Source organism: Oreochromis aureus, linkage group 7, assembly GCF_013358895.1.
Source record: "Oreochromis aureus strain Israel breed Guangdong linkage group 7, ZZ_aureus, whole genome shotgun sequence".
Lineage (NCBI taxonomy): Eukaryota > Metazoa > Chordata > Actinopteri > Cichliformes > Cichlidae > Oreochromis > Oreochromis aureus.
In genome coordinates this window covers 48,131,308-48,155,378 of record NC_052948.1, presented here as the reverse complement: position 1 = coordinate 48,155,378, position 24,071 = coordinate 48,131,308, and the positions used below count along the sequence as shown (strand labels likewise).

Below are 24,071 nucleotides of genomic sequence, written 5' to 3'. Positions count from 1 at the left end.
AGATGTGTTCGTAGGGCTGCATTTAACAACGCATAGGTGGCGCTACAGAGCCATTTCCCAGTGCTCATATATAAAACCATTAAAATACAAAATTTTTCACCAGACCTGGCATGTGTGCAAAATTTCATGAGTTTTTGAGCATGTTAAAGCCCTCAAAAAGGCAATTCATTTCAATGAAAAATAATAATAATAATAATAATAATAATAATAATAATAATAATAAACAGAGCAGATACAATAGGGCCTTCGCACTCGAAGTGCTCGGGCCCTAACAAGAAAATGCACATCCATTCTCTCACACACACCTCAAACCACAAACATACAATACCTTTGAGGTATGCGAGGCCGAAGAGATGATGCTCCACAAGTCCAGTGTGGGCAACCACCATGTCAAAAACGTCTTTACACACTGCCTTGATGTCACAGCTCAGCTCCAGCTTTTGGCCATTGAGCAGCACCACACCCACCTTCCTCTGCACTTCTTCCACCTTCCCACGTTTCTTGAGTTAAAGAAGACAAAGGATGGAGTAATGGTTTACAAACAGAAATAAAAACATGAATTCTCTGGCTTCAAGGTGGCATCATTTTACATTCTCACCATTATTGATGAGGGAACAGATAAGGGCACGCAGGGCTCGCTGGCCATCTTCACAAACTCGGGTCCATGAAAGTTCTACCACATAATAAAAAAGTCACTGTTAGATTTAAGTTTTATTTTACCAGCACACTAAAGGGTCTTTTGAAAATTACAACTGCCCTCTCACCCATGATATAAAATATGCATAACACAAATACTTCACACTCAGCTGCCACTTTATTAGGTATACCTATTCAGTTGCTTGTTAATGCAAATATCTAATCAGCCAGTCATTTGGCAACAACCCAGTGCATTTAGGCATGGAGATATGGTGTAAACGACCTGCTTAAGTTCAAGCTGAAAATCAGAATGGGGAAAGAAGATTCATGTCAATCTGAATGTGGCACGGTTGTTGGTGCCAGATGTGCTGGACTGAATATTTCAGAACAGGAAACGAAGGCCAAAATTCACACAGGCTCACTAAAATTGGACAACAGAAGACTGGAAAATATTGCCTGGTTCAGTGATTCTTGATTTCTTATGAAACATTCAGATGTAAGGGTCAGAATTTGGCCTTAACAACATGAAAGCATGCATCCATCCTGCATTGTGTCAAGGCAGCTGGTAATGTTGTAATAATGTGGGGGATATTTTTCTGGAAAACCTTGGGTCTCTTAGTACCAAACAACATAACCAGCTTGAGTATTGCTGCTGATTACGTTGATCCCTTTATGACCACAGTATGCCCATGTTGTGACGGTTACTTCCAGCAGGATAGCATGCCACAAAGCTCAGATCATCTCAAACTGGTTTCCTGAACATGACAATGAGCTCACTGTACTGAAATGGCCTCCACAGTGACCAGATCACAATCTAATGGAGCCCCTTTGGGATGTGGTGGAATGGGAGATAGGCATCGTGGATGTGCAGCTGACCAATCTGAAACAACTCTCTGATGCCATCATGTTAATATCCACCAAAATCTCTGAATAATGTTTCCAGCACCTTGTTGAAACTGTGACACAAAGAATTAAGATACTCTGAAAGCAGAACTGGTACAACCAGGTTCTAAAAAAGGTATAACTCATAAAGTGACCAATTGTGAAAAACACTTTGCATTCATATGATGCTTTATAGTGTTGTACACATTTCCTCGTTGATTTTTTGTTTTGTGTTTTTGCTATAATTGAATCTCACATGAGTCAGAAGAGCAGGACTCCTCTTCCTAAACAGATATGCAAGAAGTTTTTCCAACTGGAAACCTTCACATCCTAAATTCCACCAATTATAATCAACCACGAACTCACTAAAAAGTCTAGTCCTGGCAAGGGTGCTTAACTTATTGGCAATATAATAATCTAGTATTTGGGGTATACTCAGAACAGCAACACAATTGTTACCATGCTTACCAATTGTGTTAACAAATACTGCTAAATTAGACCATACTATAAGGAAAAAAGGGAGAAAGAAAATCCACACGTCCCACAATCCTACATACTTTTAATTACTATAAGGAGGCTGAAATGAATTATGTACTCCAGTCAGCAGTTCATCTTTAGAGCATCAACAAGTTTGCTGCCAATGAGCTCATGTGAGTCAAAATTATACATCCATCATCAAATATTGCAGTGCAAACAGGCTTCAAGGCCACAAACACTAAGAACTTGGATGCCGTTCTAGAGTTACTGTGCTCCATAGTGATAAAGGAGCCTTTCTATTTAAATAAGAATGTTTTTGTAAACAAAAAAAAAAAAAGGCCAAAACTGCAAGAAAGATTATAATTAACAGAACATCAGTAATACTGTTACATGTGCAAACCTTGGGTTTGCGGAGAGGTACAGAAGAGGTATAGAGAGACTCTTGAAGGGCCAAGGGGTCATCTGTGGGGTAGAGGTTGGCCCTGGACAGCCTGTGGGCCATGTGGGCTTGAAGCCGCTGCACTTCATCCTCCTGCCTCTGCAGCAGCAACTCTGCTCCAACCAGAGTGTCATCAGCTGCTCCCTCATTTTGCCTGGAGGGAAAAGAAAAGAAGAGGATGGGCGTCAGAAGAGTCTGATGCTGTCTACAAGCAGAAAGGAAGCCATTCTCTCTGTGTGCGTGTGTGGTGGGGTTTATGTGAAGATGTGTCTTCTATTTGCATACTTTGTTTCATTTTTTTAATGTAACGGACAAGTTTAAAGCTAGCAGCAAAATGGCTCTTTGTGTACAGCTGATGTTTTTGCTTTAGCATTCTGGGGAAAAAGGGAAGAAAAAGGTGCTCTGCTGCGGGACATATTGTTGAGCAGGCTGAACAACAGCAGGCAGTTCTGATCTATAATGCCAGAGATTAGAGAGAGACAGAGAATGTTGAATGTGGATGTCACATTAGATGACCTCACTAGTGAAACATGGAGCTGACCTTGCCGAGCCACACCAGCTGTATGTTTGTGGCTTAGAGTACCAAACAGGATAGCTTCCACGTTCACCAGGAGTTTTGTGAGGTGGGATGGGTGAGGGGGATGCATGAGGGGGGTGGGAGAGGCTGGGCATTACCTGTGTCTGTTTGCATTGTGGCTTGCCAGCGACAACGCGTCATGTTCAGTTGGAAGTGCCAGCTGGGAGCCATACCTGCCAATTTCGCCAGGTTTCTTAGCTAGAAAAGACAGCAGAATGTCAGTACAATAAACAAAAACAAAGGAAAATGCACATCAATTAACACGAATACTTAGGTCCATAATGTAAATATGCCAAAATTAGCTATACAGGCTAATTTTCCTCTGCAGTCGCCAGTAGGCTGGTGGCATTTTTTTAAAACATAAAGAAAAGAAAAAAAAACCCCCCAAAGATGCAAAAGCATCCAAGCATAGAGGTGCACAAAAAAACCAAAAGGCTAAATGCTGTTTTTACATTTTTATAGTCAAACAGACACGCATGCACATATGGTGCTGCAAATATACCTGCAGGAACATGTCAAAGGTGCAATTATAGAAGAGTAAAATCAGCAAAACAAATGGGATCTCTGTTGCCTTGCAATAAAGTGTGCTGCATTACAGCAACAGTAGGTGTAACAAAGTAATGACATACAGTTTTTCTGTCTTATAAGTTATTACTGAATGCATGTTTAAAAACAGGTTTGAATTTAGTAACACAAACTAGGTTAGAGATGAATTAGAATTCCGCTACATTCTAGTGAAGAATATAAATACACAAGTTTCTTTTTCAGTGTTAAACTTTGGTGCAGGGTTACATTAGAATGGGCTTCAAGTCTTTTTGGCCTTTAACTAAATTTTGCAGCAGGGATTTGTTTTTAGTGATATGGAAAAAGTTAGCCAGTTAACGTCTTAACCTTTAGGCTGATCTTAACTGAACTCATCATTGACTAGCTCTGCCTTCTGCTGTGTTGACAATTTTAAGTAAATTAATCTTGAGTAGTCCTAGTGTGGAAACCATTATGCACACTACTACTACAATAACAATGAGGTGCGTTGCACAATTTCATTTTTCACTGACAGTAGAAAGGAATTCTTGCCTTGTGCAGTCTTACATAGTGAAAGACAACATGCAATTTGTTTAGCGGCATCAGGCAAGCAAATAACAGCAGCTGATTGGAAGTTACCTCAACATGGGAAACTGGCACGTCTGCTGCTGTGCTTCTAAATCAAGCAAAAGCAGCGGCACTTCACTTTAAGCCTAAAAAGTGCACTATGAAGTCACCGTAAGCCACAGCTCAGTATGGCTCTCTCGTAGTATTATTAAGTGACTGATTTATTCTCTTGCATGCACATAGCCAAGATGAGTTACATGTGTGCAGCACCTATCACCTGTTAGTTACATTTCACAGTATGCTATGTGTGGGTGGGACCGCCATTAAAAGCGTAATAGTAGTAAAGGATTTGTCAGTGGCGTCTTTTACCTTGCCTGTAATCTGGATCAGAGGAGGCGAGTGAGGGGCTTTCACTGGATGAACTGTAATCACTGTGGTACCTGTGGTGGGTAAGGACTGGGTCTGGCAACAGAGAAAATTATTTGAAAATTATGTATTTTACATACCACACAGTAATATAATAATAACAATAATAACAACAATAACAACAAAAGGGATAACTTCATGCACTTAATACAAATTAAGGTGTTAAGGTGAAGCCGTGTATTTGTCAGTGTTACATAAAACAGAGGTTTACAATAAGTTGTATGAGACTTTATGGGGCTAGGACAGCATATGAATTGATGGGTGCATGTTTTCATTTACTCCACAATCTACTGAAACCAAACGGTGACACTAAGCCTGTAAAATAACACACACAAAGCAGGATTTAGTCATGCTGTGGGTAAACACTCCTAATGAAAGGCATATGTACCTACAAGGAAACGCAGATTTAGCAAGTGTATGCAGGCATGCCTCCAGTCAGGTTAGAATGGTTTTTTTTTTTTTAAATTTAAGGCGTAAACTTTTGTCTTGCTAGACTGGGTGAACCACAGCAAGTACAGACCAGTTCTCCACAGTTAAACTTTTCTCAAAGCAAAGCCCAATTAACTCAATAATTACCTAAAAATCTGTGGTAACTAAGAAAAAAAACCAAACAAAAAATATGATTCAATCTGAAACTTACCCTAATGCATCATGTGCTCTTTGCATTGTACACAGAACTTGAAAATCCTGCTCCTCAGTACCAACTACATAGCTTGAATGAATGGGATTCCCAAGTCACTGCTAAGGCCTTTTATTTTACAGTTTCACAAAACAACAAAGTTCACCTTGTACTGATCTCTGTCTTACGTAAACATGTTAAGCAAAAAAGCATTGTGGCCCGACAGCTACTATAATGTTAGAGGAAGGAGGACTGGTTGGACTATCACCCAAAATAGTTTTCCATCTTCCAGTGGACGGTGACTCATCATTTCCTTTAACACAAAAAGGTGCACAGAGGAGCAGTCTTGTGTAATTTACAGCAAATTACCCATGCAGTCACAATGACTTACATTTCTGCTTCAAAGCCCTCACTGAGACATACATACGTGCAGTCACCTGCCTTTATACTTAGGTGAGTTTTAGAAACGCTGAGGTGAAGAATACAATAAAGAGAAAAATTATCATCATGAAAAAGCTTTTTCTAAGAAGTGGAGCTTACAACAGCTAATAAAAAAAACATTTATCAATATGGATTACTTAACAACACTTTACTGAGCTTCACAGAAAGGAGGAAACATGATAAAATGCAATAGAAGCATTTGATTTTAAAGGAATCTACTTCTACTATCTAGCTCCCATTACTCAACTACAATGTTTTGCTATAAGTCAGAATGAAACTGGAGGTTATTTCAGTTTTATCAACCTTGTCAAGGAAAAAAAAAAGAATTATAACCCCACTGTTTAAAAAAAACAAAACAAAACAAAAAACCAACCCCACACCCCGACTCCCTAAGTCTGGTGAGGTCCTGGAGGTGCTAAAAATAACAGAAAAGCTTGGAGCCTATCCCAGATAAATTTCATCCAGGGTGGGGCACCCATTTTGACAGGTCGTTGGTCAATCCCGGCAACCACACTCTTTCCTCCTCATCTAACCCGATTGCCTTTGGACTACGGAAGCAACCAAAGCACCTGGAAAAACCCATGCAGAAAAGTTTGAGCCCAGCTGTGAGATTACAACGCTGTGCTGACCCGAGCAAAATATAAATATATTTTTATGAATGTGGCAACTTGAATCTGTACACAGATTTAAGGTGATTCATGTGCCACAAACTCTTTTTGGTCATGGAAACCGCTCTAAATGAGTTAGTTGTAATGAAGACAAGAAAAAAAATCACCCAAAAACCCCCCAAAAAACAAGTAATTCCCAGGACCAACGTTTCAGTGTGTCAGGCGGTGCTTTTAGGTCATTTCAAAAAGTAACAGAGAGGGTCACGGCTGAGTGGAGAGTGAGATTTTCCTCATAATGTACATGTTTAAAAGTAAGCAAGGGAACAGAAGGGTTAGAGAAATGCCGAGTTCAAAAAAGATGTAGTGCATAGCTCATTCTCAGTGCCACCAATTATACCAGCTTTATTCACAGGAAAATATAAAGGAAACCATTAAAGGTAAATAAATAATGCAATAAAATCCTTCTTTTTCTTAAAGATTGTAATGACAGAAAAAAAGATGAGTACTTCTGTTGCTAGTATGTTTTGTTGTAATTAAATACTTTGCGTGAGAGAGAGCACTCCCCACATACTTGCTGGAAAAGCAGCCTCTACATAACAGTGTCTACATACTTTAAGGCAAAGAGCGTCAATTCTAGGAAAGAATTATCAAAGCATGCATTTACCACCAAACTTTCTCCAGGCTGCACTTCATCTTTCATTTGTCCTCACATACATGTTTATCTCCATGATCTGACTTTATGTAGGTGACACCTCTGCATGTGCTACAAGTGTCTACAGTCCTTCAGCTTTTAAGTATTTTACACTGAGAAAAAGACCCTACTCCGACTGTGCTCTGAGGTTATTTAGTGCCTGGAGGTCAAGGGACATTGGACATTATTCATAATGTGAAGAGGAAATAAGTTAGGTAGCTCAAATGGTTTAGAAATAACAAACATTGAACAGCTTTTCACAAAAAAACAAACACTCAGTAATCTCACCTCCTGCTGACTCAAATAGAATAATTAAGACAATTTCAAAAGGCTGTGATTTACAGACACACCTCCCCTTCCTCTGGAGCAGCAGCGTTCTGTACTGCTGTCCAACATGGACCCACCACGGCAGAAACCCACATAATCTGCTGCCAAGTGCCGGAAAAGTCCAATAATGTTAGGAATTCCCTCATCTGCTACGCATGACTCCTATTACAGCCTCCAGTTCGACAAGGAAAGCTTTGACTTATTTAAGACTGACACCAAAAATGGTGTGTGGGGGTTGGGGGATTTCTTGGAACTGTTTGAGACAGAAGAGCCCAGGTAGAGACATGCCCATGCACACAAAGGCATGCACACAAGCACACAAACGTGAGCGTTGCAATACATTTAGACAAGACTGGTAAATGCACGCACACACAGGAGGGCAGTCAAGGGCTGTTTAACCCTGTAAAACCTGAGACCACTGACCACTGCTGTGCCATCACTTTCCTGCAGAAAAGAACAGAAAGAAGTGAGAGAGAGGGAAAAAAGAAAAGGAAAAGAGGTCTCTGCCAAGAAACACATCCAACAAGGCCCCCTCCAAATGGTTCGTACTCAATTAGGCCCCATTCATGGTGTAGCCAAAGAACAGTTGGCTCACCCTTCACAGACACCCTCAGTCACTTCTGATGGCAGTAAACAAAGCTTCTCTCCAGGATGCTTTGTAATATCCATCATTTAATATTAATGAATAGATCAACCCTCTCAGTCTTCTCTGCACATTCACAAGCAATCACAAACACAACAGTAATGCCATTTTCCCCACAATTCCTTGGTAAAAATCTCAATTTTTTAAATTTTTACCACAATGTTAAAGCCTGCAGCATGTGACAGTCATCCCAAAGCTTGAGTTTAAATTTCTTTCAATATGTGGATCTTAAATTGGAAATATCTACTGGTCTTTTTTTAGTGACTCTTTAAATCTGGACCTTGTTTTTGTGTCATCTTAGCAGTTATATGAAGGTGTTGCGCATGCGACCCATAAGGTGTGAAGTGACAAAGTCTTGCACTTTCATGAGATGAAGAAATAAAAAAAAACCCCAAACCCTCAAATCCTCTAAATTACAATCAATACAAAGGAAAAGGGAGTGAAAGAAAAGAAGGCAAGAAGGTACTTGCTGGGGGATGAAAAGCCACAGTCGGGGAAAAGAATGCTTGGTTGGTGGTTCAGTCAGCATCAAAAATAGCTGCGAGAAAAGCAGGGAGGCTGAAGGCTGGAAGGAGCAGAGAGTGGGGATGTTGCAAGAACAGCAAGAGAGCAAGAGGTAGAAGACAGTGGTTTATTGTATGAAATCGTTCAAGCCTCATGCGCCTTGAACGGCTCTCAGCTGGCCAAGAGACATGTGACTCACTGCATAAACTTACTTTACTAAGAATTTCATAATCTCCAACAGGAAACTTAAAGCTCTTATAACAGATGACTGACGTGTTAAACAGTTCTGCTTGATGTCCTTGATTTCAGCATTGTTCTATTATTTTAAGACTTTTTCTTTCAGTCTGTAACACACTGAAAGTACATAACTAGTCTGCATCTATCTTTTATATGCATGTTTATAGCCATAATAAAAAATTTAAAAAAAAGAAGAAAAAAAAAAAGGGATTTTGTATATAACATCTCTGACAGTCAGCAGCAGGCTAGAATTAAGCCAACCTATAATTACTGGTCACTGTAGCAGTGACTCATTCTGTCTAAACCTTGCTGCCCAGTCAACCACCAAGCCAGCACCCAGTTCCCCATACTTCACAACACTTACGTGGTAGTTACTACAGATGGATACGCAACCTGTAACTAGTCCAACTGTCCGGTTGCTCACTTGATCCCGTTGCTTTAACTTTTTTTGTCTTTCAGATCAGGTCAGCTGATGACTCCATGCTGTGCCTGATAAAGCCATGCACTACAGAGTCTGACACTTCACTTACATCAACTGACCCTGAACTGGTCTGGTTTACTTAAGACTTCCTTCCTTGCCACAGTTGCAGACTAAACCCAAGAAATTTGTTGTGGCCAACCACACACATAACAGCAATCTTACATCTTTACACACTATAGGCCGCACGTTGTATGCTCCGACAAAGGATTCCTAACCACACATGACCAAAAGCTCAGATGTGTGTAATGAAAACAACCAGGTGCTTGTTGTTTGTGATGTGTTGAAATAAGGAAAGGCTTACGTCAAAAAACATCCCATGGCATGAAAACCTGAAAACTATGTGTAGTTTGCAGGTTTTCAGACTAAACAGCTTGTTAGTCATTCTGTTTATATTCAATCAGCGCCAGCTTCCAAGAAAAGGCCAAAACTGCCATGATGGGGTTTTTTCCTAAAAGTGAAAATCATTCACAACACGTTGTCGAGAGTAGGAGTCACAACCATACCGTGATACCACTTTGAATTACATGATTCTGGTTCGTATTTTGGTTTGAAAATTTTTCAAGGAATTTAACAAACACACAAAAAAATCACTTTAAACTTAACCCTGAAAACATTCCTCTGTACAAATTCTCTATTAAATTAAACCCCTAGTTTCAGCATACTCACCATCCACTGCTTGTCTTAGCGCCTGAAGTTTCCTCTGTTTTTCCTTGATCTTGTCATAGGCACCGGTGATGCCCGAGCCTACAGACAAGGCTGAGTGGTGATGAGGCTTCCGACTGTTCAGCCCATCAAACTCAAGGTATTGAGAATCCCTTTCTCTTAAAGCTTGCAAAGGTGACTTGCGCCTGCCACTGGAGTGTGTACTTAAGGCACTACTGCCTCTTCTTGCATCCTCCAAAGCCCCAAAGCGAAGAGCCTCTGGGTCAATGCAAGCCAAGTCCACAGAGGAAGCCCAGGTCTTCCTGGGCTGACTTAGCTTCAGTTCCCCACTGTAGAAAGGCAGAGATCTACGGTCCAGTTCCACAGGCCGGCCTTTTTGCTGGGGGTGAAAGGGGTGCAGATGGGGATAAGAACGCTGGGAATGGAGCGAGGGGGGCTTTGGGTAGAGTTCACTGGGTGAGTCAGAATTGGTGTGATAATTAGACAGGGAATACTGTAAGGCTGCCCCGTCATCCCCCTTCAAAAGATCCTGGATTGGCAGTGAGCCCATGGAACGACTAAGGCCTCGGTTTAGAGAGGTTTGTTCCTGAGTCTTCGCTCTGTAGCGCTCCAGAACCCGAGGGGCAGCACTCCTCCCTAAGAGCAGGGGAGAACCAAAATTTTAAACACCAAGCAGATACAGAGGCTGACAAGTTAAAGTGCTAAAATAGCTTCTTTTTGTCCAATAGTATATGACTGTTACACTTTTGCATGTAAAACAAACAACAGCAGCCCAAGGAATAAAAAGCTAATATTACTACAGTTCCTCAGTTTGTTGAGAAACTATGTTTCCATTGTTTTAAAAGGAAACAAAATTGTGGCCCAATAACTAACAATTTCTGCCACAAGCATCTTACAATCTAGCACTGCCTTTCCCTGAATAAGAACGTTTGCTTTTACCATCCATAAATTTAAAGTTTGCCTTTCCAGGCATATAAACACTACCAGTAAAGTCTGTGTTTTAGAGAGAAATAAACCAGTGAAGTATGCAGGAACAAAACAAAGGGAAGAAATACAGAAACAAGAGGGTAATCGGGCAGATGTTGAGGCCTGTTAAAATAAAAAAAATTTCCTGCATGTGGGTTGGTTTTAATCTAGAAAGCATATGTTTGGAAATGCATTAAAGATAGCCAGACTTAAGTCTTCCAGGAACTCAGGAGGAAACCTGAAAAAACGTGACTGAGTAAAACTGGAATTTAAAAAAAAAAAAAAATCCAAAATTTATGCATGTCTTTGATTTGTCAAAGAGGTGAGTTATACCCCTGGACACGCAGCCAGTCCATCACAATGATAACATGCACAGCATGTGTAAAAGGAAAAAAGACAATATCTGAATTCCCTAAGCAGCAATGAGAACTTGGAGCCACTGGGTTAAGGGTGACAGAGAGAGAGAGCTGGTCCTTTCAGAGGAAAGATGCTTAAGAACTGAGTAATACTCTTTGCATGTACTTTCCCTAGGGCTGGCTGGGGATCAACCAGGGAAACAAAGCACTGATACAAACAGGAGACCAGCAGCTACACTGGTGACTCCAAAATATGCATCTGTAATCAATGCCATGCCGTGCTTACATAATCGGGATGGAAGCCATGTTTGTGCTCTGCTCTCCTCTTCATGGCCTGGAAAAATGCCCGAGTTCTCTCAGAAACCACTGGGAAGATTTGTTCATATTTTCCTGAATTAAATCCGATTCGAGGTTGTAACTTGGTGTTCCTCTCTCCGACTACTTTCACTTCTTTCCCACAGACTCAAAGAGTGAGTATGTGACTGACAAATGGTTAGAAAACAAGGGGAGCAATTTACTTCTGATTCTTTCTTCATTAAAATATAGTTTTAATAAACATCTGGGCAACCAGCATCAACTGTTAAGCCCTCACAGCTTAAAGATTAGGAGTGAGTAAAACTACCCGGCCAACATATTACGATTGCGACCCCATGAGCTGCCATTCTTTCGTGTTTTGCCAAACATTTTAACCGACTTATGGACATCTGAAGGTGTCCCATGGTTTTTGGCACCACAGAAGGAGTTCAGTAAGTTGTGAGAACCCCTAGCACCCTTTTGCAATTTGATTGTTTTTCTTTCCATGAACAACTTTATACCGACAACAACAAGTGGCCAAGTCTTCAGAGATGAAGACTTGGCCACTGTCAGTATAATCTTCAACACAATGGCAATTCACTATTCATCTAACATATACCAGATTGTTATTTAATCTTCCATGTCACAATGTTATTCCCTGTATCTATCAGTGGACACATGTTTTGGTTCGTCTCTGGACTTGCTTGACAAATTGAATTTCAAAGTGTTCTCAAATGTTCCAAACAAAGCCTGCTTATCTAGGATCTGGTGATTTGTTTTAGAGAGAGGCTGAACTTGTGACCCTCATATGAAGATTACACAGAACGTAGGTAAACAAAACATTTAAGTGCAACGGACTAATATTTGCTGAGTTCGACACTAAAAATAAATAAAAACCTTATCGCGTTGGCAGCCTTTTATCCGCCTGCAGCCAACAGATACGACTCAGTGTGGAAATTAATGATTTTGAGCACACCACTGCAACATTACTGTGTGTCACTTATGTGCGGCTCATCTTACCTGAGGGCAACCCTTTGCCCCTCAGCCTCTCCCGAATCTCTTTGCTCCGCTCCGGAAGAGATTCTCTGTCAGTCAGCAGACCGTCCAGCTGTGAAAAAGACAGAAAATGAAAAACAAAGAGTGAGGGTGAAAGAAGGAAGACGTCCTGAAACATGTTCTATCAGCACGACCACATTACCTGTTGTATAATTCAAACCTAGTGCACTTTTGGAAGAGCTTGTTATAGCTCTTTAACACACACTTAGCGAAGAAGCATCCTTTCTATAAAGGCTTCCTGACAATTTTGCAAATATGGACTCCTAGACAGGAATGCTGAATTTCATTTTATATACATCATCACATTTTATACCTGAGAAAGGCTGCCCAGCACTGTCCTGACGAGTCTTCTGATATAACTGAAAGGAGGGTCACAGCTGGAGTTTCGGATGTGTTTGCTGGAGATGTCCAGGACTGTGCGCAGTGACATTCGACTCAATGTAATGTCATCACACATGTTGAGGAGTAAACTGTTTATGTGTTCTCCCAGCTCCATAGGCTGCATAGAGGAGAAAAAAAAAGGATAACACAGTTAAGCTACAAACAGTGAAAAGAGTATCTTGTTCTCAAGCATCCTGGCAAAAGGTTGGTCTAGATTTTAATTAGCATCACAGTTACTACATAACATCAAATTACATTTTATGAAATAATATCAGAATTCATCTCTCTGTTAAACAGAGAAATGTTTGGCTGCTTTTGGACCGAACACTTTATAGCCAGTATGCAGTTGGGAGGGCTCAGCAGATACATAACAAGCAGTTGTTTTGATCTACAGTAGATGCACATTCACAAACAGGAACTGAAGCAAGGCTAGGACACCACCTAATGTTGTCATTCTTTAGTTTCTGTTAATCCTGTTTTCAGCTTCTTCATTTTCTGTTTTTAAAAATGGGAAATTTTGGTGCTGTATTCCTGTGTTTAACCAAACAAGGTACACTTTCATCTGCACATATCTCAAAACCTTAAACTTTGTCTTATCATGAGAAAGTACCCAGTCCCTGACGGAAGCTTAAAAAACAAAAACAAAAGGCCCTAAAAACAGATTTCTGAGAGGTGTGATGGTCCCCACTTCAGCTGTTTGTAGAAGTAAAAACATGTATACTACCTCCAACAGTTATTACATTTTAAAACAGTTTCTGTTATCCAATAGTGCCTTCTTTACATGCATTTCTGTTCATTCTTCATGTTTTTCAACAAGTCTGATCACTTTACATCATGCTGGTGTATTGCCAGGGTATCACAGAAGTACTGTGTTGAGTTTTAGGTCATTTGGATGAAAAATTCTCCTACTTTAGATAAAGAATTGGGTAAATGATAAGATTTTAATGATACCAACTCCAGTATTGACTGGGCTTGTATCCCTGATTCTTTATCGATTTCCTGGGTAGTTAAAGAAAAGAAAGAAAGAAAAAAAAAGAAGATGACTCTGGTGCCGAAGCACCACTACTGTGATTTTTGCCTTGTTTTGCAATACATGACTGTCAGAAAAACATACCAGCAGCAATAACAGGTACTGATAAGACTGGAGGCATGTTGGAAGCTTTTCTTAGTTTCCATCACCAGTACAAAATATTTTTTATGCACTCCATCATCTTTTATTTTTTCATATTTTTTGGTACTGTAGCATTTGGCTGTGGGCAGTGAGCTAGCAACTCATTTCCATCATTTACCTTATCTTAGAAATAAAGGGGAGTTTTTCAACAGAGCTGAATGTCGTAATCCACCCATTCCACAGAAAAAATGCTTTGATTTTGTTTTTTCCTCCATATATCATGGGATTTTTCAAAATACGGGATGAACAAAGTATTTCTTTACCTATCCTACTGGAGAGTTGAGTACAATGACATAAAGTTATGTGTTTTAAATGCACACAGCAGCACCTTTAAAGGTGACAGGAAAGGCTGATGAGATGTGGATGGATGAGAGTGAATGGAGCCTCAGCCTTTCACTGAAGCGGAGCAGATGGCAAACTTGAGTGTGAGATGCCTCTAAACTGTGGGCGGTATTTTCTCACAATAGTGAGCACGCTGTGCAGATTATCTTTTACACCTGACTGACTCTGGTCGAGATATGAGCACAATGTCTTCAAACCATCTTTGTAAATTCCAGAGTGCCTTTACCTTTTCTTCCATTTCTTATCTAGATGTGAAGATCATAGTTTGGAAAAAGACAGATATGCCTGAAACCTCATTGATGATATATATACACACACACACAGGTATCTGTGGAAGTATTTGGTACTAAAATAAGCCTAAGAGGGACATGCGCTACTTTCTCCTATTCCAGTGTTCTCCATCATTTCGGTAGCATGCCTGTGCAGGTTTGACAGCTGAATTTTAAGTAATGCCACAATGCTCAATATGATAGATACTATTAAACCTGGACAAACACAGGTGTGTCTCTTCCAGTAAAACCCGTTCAACACTTACTGTATTTGCCAAGTGTGCCATTTAAACACCTGATGTCATATCTTTAGTCCAGTCTCACACAGCAAACAATGTACTAAAGCATCACTTCTACACTTTAAAATGTGCTGCTATCCAAACTCTAAGATTTTTTAATGTATATTCAGTTCACTGAATATAAAAAAATAGACTTTGTTAAAGTGTACACAAAATTCCATATCCAAAGCTGTCCAGGTGGCCGGATTGGAGCCTTTGGTGGGCCACTCTGGACCCCCAGGCCATATGTTTGACACCCTTGCTCTGCACATTTGGAAGGAAACGTCTGTGTTAAAGATTTACCTGACTATGGGGGATCTCATAGTCCGCCCCCCAGAATAAGGTCATCCCCAGAGAGTACATGTGCATCTGTGAAAAATAACACCACTTAGGAATCATATATAACATTATATTTCATTCACTCAAGACAAAATGCACGCAACAGTAAATATATATGTACAAAGATGAGGCACAAAACCTGAAAGCAAGTCAAAGATAAATGGACTAAGGCTCAACAACTGCTAAGAGTTTTTAGGGGGGGCGGGGGAGGAAAAAGAGGACAGGAGCTCTCAACCTAAATCCAGAAACATTTTTCCATTTTCCCCTCCTTACTCCTCTCCGCTCGTTGCATGGAAGAGAAATTACTTCCCCTGAATGTTGGGCTTGGTAGAGGAAAGAATAATTCAGTGACTGCCAAAGAATGCAACACTGCCTTCAAGGTCTTTTAGGAACACATCACAGAGTACAAATTTAAAGAAACACTAACACTTTCAGAAAACGTGTAACCTTAGACGCTGTCGATTAAAAGCGACAATATGACCTCTATATGTCAAAAAAGAAAAAGGAAAACTTGCACATGACGTATGTTTATCCGCAGTCTGATAATGAAGGAAACAGATTATATTCTCTATACTGAAATAACTGAGCTGGGGAGACAGGCCCAGGGTTGGAAAACTGACTCAGCAAAAAACCATGTTGAGGTCTGTGGGTCTGTGCCAGAGACGGGAATCCAGTCATGCAAGGTTTTTGCTCTTCACCAGAGAGGCAGAGTTAAAATGAGGGGGTGTGGTGTACTGTGATCGCTCACAACTTCAAATCTAAATCTTCTACATGCTGTCTCTGCTTTTCCAGTGAAGATATGCTCTAACCATACACACTGACTGTTAGTATTGTCTATACCCAACATTTAACACGTAACGTTGCAGAACAGACTAAATGTACCAAATGGAGAAAATGTACAAAACTTTAAAAACGCAAGACATCTGACAAAACAAAGACAAAAACTCGTGATAGACAATACAGAGAGGACAAAAATAGCTCTGCCTTGTTTGTTCATTTTCCATTTAGCATGTCATTTGCATGTCTTTTGAAACTCTGAATGCTAAGGAAAACAATGACTAACATCAGCAAAATGACGTAGGCAGGATCTTAAAGAAAAAGAAAAAGAAAGCAGGACACACAGCTATGCACGTAAGGAAGATCTGTCTGCCAGTAAAGATGCCAAGTATGTGTAAACCTTTCACAGTAATGATGCTTTTTCACAGCATTTCTAACCATTTAATGAACAATTATTCGTCATGCTTGAGTAAGTGAAACCAATAAGCAAAACAAGTTATAAACATTTTTCTAAGAATCATGGTGATTTTCTTTTGGATTGTGCAAAAACATCTTTGGGAAAGACAATTAAAAAATTCCTCTGTGCAGGAAACCCCCCGATGAGCACACAGGTGTTGACACATATTTCTCTAGCCAGTTTCAGGCTATTAAACTGATGGTTTTGTGCCAACAAACCACCAAAAGGCAGAAAAGTTAATCAGGTCTGACTTAAAAAAAAAAATCTCCATTTAAGGGAGAAAATGCACCTATGTCATTTGTTAGGATACAACCTACATGACTTGGTAAGAAAGAGCGAATGTAAACATGGCTATGTTTAGAACAAGGGGTACTCAACAGTCGCCGACTGGTTAGATGACACCAAGTGATGGTTCGAAATGAATGTTTAGTTTAAACATAAGATTTCACTTAAAAATATGGGCAACAACAAGAGATTAGAGCACACACACACGTAGACTAAACAATTTGGCAGATGCTGTCGCCACGTGGTGTATTATCATGGTTTATACCTTTTCTATGTCAGAAACAGAAGTCAAGGAGTTCCCCTTCAGGACCTCTGGTGCTGTGAAGGCTCTTAAGTCCTGCTGGGTGACATACTCATCTGTGAATGAGATGTTGCCAGATGGCATGAGCAGGAGGGACCAGGGAGATATAATGAAGCCCATGGCTGAAGGGTCTGGAAATGGAAACAACATTTCAATGATTAGTTTGCCATCACGGTTGAACAGCAGAAAAAAAACAAAATAAAATAAAAAATAAATCATACTTTATTCACATAAATTCTTAGCCATTACCACATATTCACACAAGGACAGTGTTAAAGTCAATATCTGTGTTTTTAAGCTTAATACTAGCATCAAATTTTGTCTAAGCATTTACAGCCTGGATCCAGTGACTGTACACATATCCAACCACAGTGGATGTTTCTCGCTATGGCTTTGGCGTTTATGGAAATTCGAGATGATTGAAGTAAACAAAAACACATGTTGCTTTCTTAGTTGGCAAGAAAATAACTGTTGGGGCATGGTTGCAGAAAGGAATGGCCACACAGCGTAATTCTCTTTTCCTAAAAAGCCACAGCCAGTGCGATGTTGGGAGAAGGTTTTAAAAATACACAAAGGAATGTTTGAGCAGCGCTGCAAAATTCTTTTCTTTGACTGATAGTTAACTCTGAGACGAGCAGGGAGACAAACACAGGAATTTGATTTGACGCAAAAAAAAAAAAAAACCTCCTTTTACAAAGCTGGCTTTTACTAAGTAAATATAAGTTTCCTGTTTAAAAACTCATGTGACCAAGATCTTACTCAAAAGTAGACTGGTTTAGTAGTAAGTCTATCCCATGCAAAGCTTTTGCTGACCAGACTGACTCAGCCTGAGCACACACATTTCATGACAAATTTTAATACATTGCAAATAATGCAGAAATCATGCTAGAAGGATAGTGCTTGTCAAGCCAACAGAACACCATGCAATGCAACATTACATAACCTATCATCTTCAAATGTAAGTTTTTAGCATTTTGAACTGCTCACTAAGCTTAAGGAACAGGAAATAATTTTGAACAGCTATATTTACAGCCCATTCAGCTAGGAATGAGAACTAAGCAACTCATCCAGTTGAGAGCTGGTACCAAATTATCCAATTCATCAGAATCGTATGCCTCTAAGCTAAACAATTCCTTTTTATCAGTGCTGGCGTGTTTTTCTGACAAGTGAGCATTACAAAATGAGACTCATGGTAGCTGAGCTTTTGAACACACAGGTGCAAGCTTTTTTCCCCTATTTGTTTCTTCTTTAATAGAAAACTGAATTTGTGCTCTTAATAAGAACACTGACCACTTAACTTTTTTCCCCCAAAGAGTCCTTAAGTCACTCTCACTGAAATAAAATCTCAAAGTGAAGTGTTTTACATAGTAAAAAGAAAATTAATCATAGATGTGCAGCAGAGAAATCCACAGCAACTGTGTTACGCTATCATATCAGACCAAATCTCTGAGGCACTCCTCTAATATATAGATGGGACCATCATGAAGAGAAATTCTTACAAATTAGAAACACTCACCCAACACTTATTCAAACAAATCATTCTTATACAAACATACAAACCACTACTGTTTACACAAGAGAAAAAAACTGTGCTAGTGGTGTTTGACCACATTAGTACACTCAGAGTGCAGGAAAATCTTGACCCTACCTTTAACCACAAAGACAATGACAAATCTGGTGCAAAAAGCAAATATCTAACACACTTCACCAAAAAACAAAAACAAAAAAAAAACCTATTGTTTTCTCTTTGTTTAAAGTGTTTCTTGTCATAAATGGCCACAACTTCATCTAAGAGAACATCCAACACAAATATTAAAGTTAAATGGTTACTAATATTAATCCACTCTGCCATAAATGTCGTTACATAGCTTTTAACTATATAACAGCTAGCTTAAACATCTGCTCATCAAATTGTAGCTTCTCTATGCAGTCTAAAACTATCCAACTAAAAATATACTCAGCATAGCAACACAACTACACAATAGCAAAACAAAAATTATGGTGCATTCATATCATTGTTCTCCTACAAGTAAGTCTTGCCACCTAGCACCCATATGGAAAAGCCTTTGGACACATATTTTGAAGTATTATATAAATCAACCACAATTTCAGTGGTCATGAGACAGAAACCGCATGTATAGAGTCAGAAGTCAGCTCTGATATAATTGGTTAAAAGGTATGTTGACATGCCCCAAATATTCTTCCCACGGGAAGAGATGCTTCCATCAGGACTTCTGAGAGAAAAGACTTTAAACCAGGATTCACTCTGTGTCTCTCTTCAAATATCTCTGATTAGAAGAGAATATCATAAATAACTGGTACATCAATGCCATGTCAAGACTACTTTTATCGAAAATATTCCAAATATCAGTCTTTCATTCCTGTCCTTAATATCTTCAGAGCTTTATCTCAATAGACAATAAATTTCTGCATAAAAGTATTTGAGCATAGATTGCTTGTAATTAATGGTGAATATTTACAGGCTACGCTGATAAGAGAGGGTTCCTACAGCATTACCAGTACTGTCTGGAAATGAAACCAATCAGAAAAACTAGAAGTTGAACTCAAGCTGGTTTGTGCAGACTGTAGAAATGCACAAAGTCAGAGGTTGACAGTTTATTTGACACAGTCCTGCCCTATGTAATCAGGTGCAATTAAATGTTGTCTGAACACCCAGGGACTGCAATGTCTGCTGACTCACTTCCTCTGAGTCACATGTTGTTAAAATTTTTCTTAAGTTACAAACTGATATGATTGCAAGGAAAACCAAAAGGCATTTATAGGCACAAGTAAGTCACAAAGATTATTTAAATACATTAAATACGGCAGATTTAAAAATCCTACTAATTATGTCGTTCTCTGATGCAAAACACTGACAAATAAAAGTTTGCGTTGATTCAATGTTTTTACAGATTTTACAGCGAGGAAATAAAATTATGACAATACAATTTGACACTGAAAACTCACATGATGTTTTTTTTTTTTAAAGAAAACAACACAGATAGATATATTAATTTATTTTGAAATAATAATGCATGATGATGACAGAATAAGACCTCTACCTTTGATTCCATGTTCACCTACCTTTGTGAAAAAGTTCTTGGAGGCTCTCTGCACTCTGACTCAGCACTGCCCAGACCTCCTCTTCCTGGAGAGGACCTCCTCGAACCTCCAAGGCTTCTGCCAGAGACACATGCATGTTCTCTGCAGAAATACAGCAAGACGAACATGAAAAATTTTATTTACACAAAAAGACCTTCTGAAATCTACAGAAATACATATTTTTATCAAAATTAAGATTGCTGCCTTGAAATTTTAATGCTTCCGTCCAAGTTTTATTTATTTTTTGAAACGATTGCAAAAACTTTAAATATTGTTTTCTGCAAATTTCCCCCATAAAGACAACATTGAAGCCTGCCCGTACCCTTTAATTTAATTGTTTTGACACCTCAGTAAATATCAATAAACATGTTGTTTAACACCAATTACAATAGTTTCCGCATTTTTCCAAGGGTAGTTGCATAAACAGAGATCACCCTCACTAACTTCTAATGCACACTATAAATAGGCCTGAAATACGACATGATCTGCTCGGTTCAGAAAAGAGCTTCAAGAGTTACTCCTAGTAGGCTTTCAGGGGGTGAAGTAAAAAATATAGCAGACCTTTAATTCAGTCCATTCCATCAAATTTATTGATTATTCGTCCACTGATGTTGGACGAGAATGCCTAGCTTGCAGTCTCCGCTCTAATTCATCCCAAAGGTGTAGAGGTCAGGACTCTTTGGAGGCCAGTCAAGTTCTTCCACACCAAACTGGCTCATCCATGTCTATACGGACGTTGTGTTATATTGGAACAGGACAGGGCCATTTCAAACGTGTTCCCAGAAAGTTGGGAGCATGAAATACTCCAAAATGTTTTGGTATGCTGAATATTAAGAGTTCCTTTCACTGGAAATAAAGGGTCAAGCCCAGCTCCTGTAAAACACCATACTACACCACAATTCCCCCCAAACTTTACTTGGCACAATGCAATCAGACAAGTACCGTTTTCCTGGCAACCGCCAAACCCAGACTCATCTAGTCTAGTGCAGAGGTGTAAATTGTCACTCCAGAGAACACGTCTCTACTGCTCTAGAGTCCAGTGGTGGCCTGTTTTACACAACACCATGCAATAATTTGCATTTCGCTAGGTGATGTAAGGCTTGGATGCAGCTGCACAGCCATGGAAACCCATCCCATGAAGCTCTCTACGGACTGTCCTTGAGCTAATCTGAATGCCACATGAAGTTTGGAGGTCTGTAGTGATTGACTCTGCAGAAAGTTGGTGACCTTGGAGACGTAAAATCATAGTTCACAAAGTGCTTGATTTTATACACCTGTGACTATGGAAGTGATTAAACACCAGAATTCAGAATGGGTGAGTGAATACTCAGCAAACAGAGATTTCTTGATTAGAAAAAAAACAATCAGGCTCATGAGTGCAGAGATTAATTCAATTGTCAAGCTCTGCAATGCAACAACAATATTTTAATGGCTCTATTTAACACCTTGTGCACACTCGTTTTTCACATTCCTGGAACAAACCAACAGCGCCTCACAAAATACTCTCAAAATGCTTTCAGAGGCACAGAAGTCATTTCACAAAACATTCTAAGTATTTTTAGGTCAAACCCACACAGGAAGTCAACACAACAGGTTAGACAGGATAATAAAGAAGGAGCCTGCACAAATCCACAAGATGACACATATAGTTCAGTCTCATACACCTAAAATGGATTTGGTGCTCTCAAATTCAAGGTTATCAAAACTCAGTGACTCCAAATACATGAGTAACTAAATAATCTATCTTAAAGGCAAGTCCCATAGTGAGACATTTCACTCATGCTACTCTGAGAGCTGGTGTTATGCAAGTAACCAAAGGTTACGAAACAAAGACACATTCTATACTTCTAACAAAAGCAAAAACACTTCACAGTCCATTTTAAGCTACAACATTCCCATACCTCAGTTAAAACAAGCATCTCTATTAGAAGCCGAGGTTCGTTCCCATGCACGTAAAATGACAAAGGTCAAATAAAGTGTATGCATATCTCATATGTTAGGCATGTCAAGCGTGAATTTGTAGGTTTGTTTTGTCATGTGCTCTTGTGAATGTGCTTCTATCTGTCCCTGTCAAGAGTGAGCATGCCCACTCACAATGACTGGACAGAAGCATGTGGGAAAGCACTTAATCCACCAACTTCCTCAAACACAAGTACACGCATGCACAAGAAAAATTGGTTGACCCAATCTGATTTTAACAAATACCTGACTATACTCAGTCATATATACATATATATATTCTGTTGTTACATTCAAAACTAATTCTACTAGTGTCCCACACTCAGTCTCTGAGTATAAGAGGCTACACGCAAACACAAGCATACAATCCTGCAGCCTCTCAAAACAATCTAAATGTTGCAAATGAGCATCTCCTTAGTTTGCAACCAATCTACTTTAGAAAGTCTTTCAGAATCAACTGGATGCAGTTTGTCTACGGTCCCTGTGTGTATGTTTTATTCCTTTTCCTCTGTGTCCTGTGTGTCTTAAGACGTTTTTCTGCACGGTATGCAAAGGGGGAATGTGCATTTTAGCAGTTCCTCTGGCTTTTTATAATGAACCAGCTATTACTTGCTAACACAACTAAACCATGAAAAGTACTTTGTGTATACACTACTCAAAACACCAATTACTAAGTGTACTGGCCTGGCTTCTGTGTGTGTGTAAAAAAAAAAAAAAAAGAAGAAAGAAATACTACAACTGTTTGTATTTGATTACAAATACTACTAAAGGTCGGAAATCATTTTTATTCATGCACTAAAACTTAACTAGATTCCCTGCCACATAAAAATCACCTACAAAGACCATTTTAAACAGGAAAATAAAAACTATTTGCTGGATGGACACATTTTAACCACTGATTCAAAAAATCTACTATCTCATTATTTGTGTTTTTTACTGTCTCCACTGTGCAGCTGTTTACTTTTTCTGGCCTGTTTTGGTTTTATGTACTGTAATGTGATTCTAACCTCTGTTCTAAGCTGTACAACAGGAGCTTGTTGGGAACCAGTATTAACTTAGGTGGGACAATTGAATGTATTTCATGTTGCTTTTTATTTTTCCTGCATCATAAAAGGAATCAGTCATCTGTTTTACAAGAGCATCCGCCATAAGTTTTTGTTACCTCCATATTTCTGCCAACGCAAGACAAAAGACATCTTGCATTTCTTGAAAGTCAGCAGCTTCCAGAAAACTCATATTTCACATTCCCGGAGAACGACTTCATGTTCCAAAAATTTAAAGACTTTAAGGACCTTTTAATACATTTTTAATAAATTTAAGATGTAACTGTTGCAACTTAAATACCTTTGGGTTTTTGACTGTTTACCCAGCTATAATAATTCTTAAAACTTTAATTGGAGCTCTGTTACCTGAAGATTCAAATTTGTTGTCATTTGCTAGATTTTAGACAATTATTTCAAAAGACTAACCTACGTATTGTCGAGGTCATAAGGTGAGAATGGACTGAAACAATCAATAGATTATGTAAACATACAGAATAATTACACTGTTGCTCACCTGTTGAGACTTCACACCACAGTATCTCAAATACTATACAACAACATACAGGCTGGTACAAGGTGCATAGTTAGCATTAGTGGTTGTTAGGAGGATTCTTCTTGAATGAAGTAATTGTACTTTTTGGCACTTCTAAGATGCTTTACAAGAGGCAAATGAAAATGACAGTTTTATTTTTTAATTCACGCTTTTTAAATTCAGGCATACTTTAAATTTTTTTGTATTGAAAAATCCAATACATAATACAAAATGTTTCTTTCTCTTATAGTATGCCAATAAATATATTTTAAAAACAGAAGAACTATGGGAAAAAACAAAAACGGCATGTTCAGAGATATACATTAGAAGTAGTTAAAGCTAAAATATTATTGGATATATGGATAACTTCGACATTCCACCCAATTCCATGATACTGTTTTAAAGGGTCCATCTGTGAATAAC

The 24,071-nt window shown here is 39.1% G+C and overlaps 1 protein-coding gene across 3 annotated transcripts in view; it reads right to left on the bottom strand.

The window, feature by feature from the left end:
- ptpn13 (protein tyrosine phosphatase non-receptor type 13) overlaps nucleotides 1–24,071 on the bottom strand; it is a 51,734-nt gene that overhangs the window by 20,905 nt on the left and 6,758 nt on the right. For all 3 annotated transcript variants that reach the window (XM_031754713.2, XM_031754714.2, XM_031754715.2), the window contains exons 2-12: nucleotides 20,097–20,216; nucleotides 16,977–17,143; nucleotides 15,157–15,222; nucleotides 12,726–12,911; nucleotides 12,377–12,464; nucleotides 9,744–10,376; nucleotides 4,470–4,562; nucleotides 3,110–3,209; nucleotides 2,396–2,588; nucleotides 599–673; nucleotides 329–500 (exon numbers count right to left, since the gene is read on the bottom strand). In XM_031754713.2, the coding sequence (XP_031610573.1) occupies nucleotides 329–500; nucleotides 599–673; nucleotides 2,396–2,588; nucleotides 3,110–3,209; nucleotides 4,470–4,562; nucleotides 9,744–10,376; nucleotides 12,377–12,464; nucleotides 12,726–12,911; nucleotides 15,157–15,222; nucleotides 16,977–17,143; nucleotides 20,097–20,211 (1,888 nt within the window). In that variant the 5' untranslated portion in view covers nucleotides 20,212–20,216. The remainder of the gene's footprint in view (nucleotides 1–328; nucleotides 501–598; nucleotides 674–2,395; nucleotides 2,589–3,109; nucleotides 3,210–4,469; nucleotides 4,563–9,743; nucleotides 10,377–12,376; nucleotides 12,465–12,725; nucleotides 12,912–15,156; nucleotides 15,223–16,976; nucleotides 17,144–20,096; nucleotides 20,217–24,071) is intronic.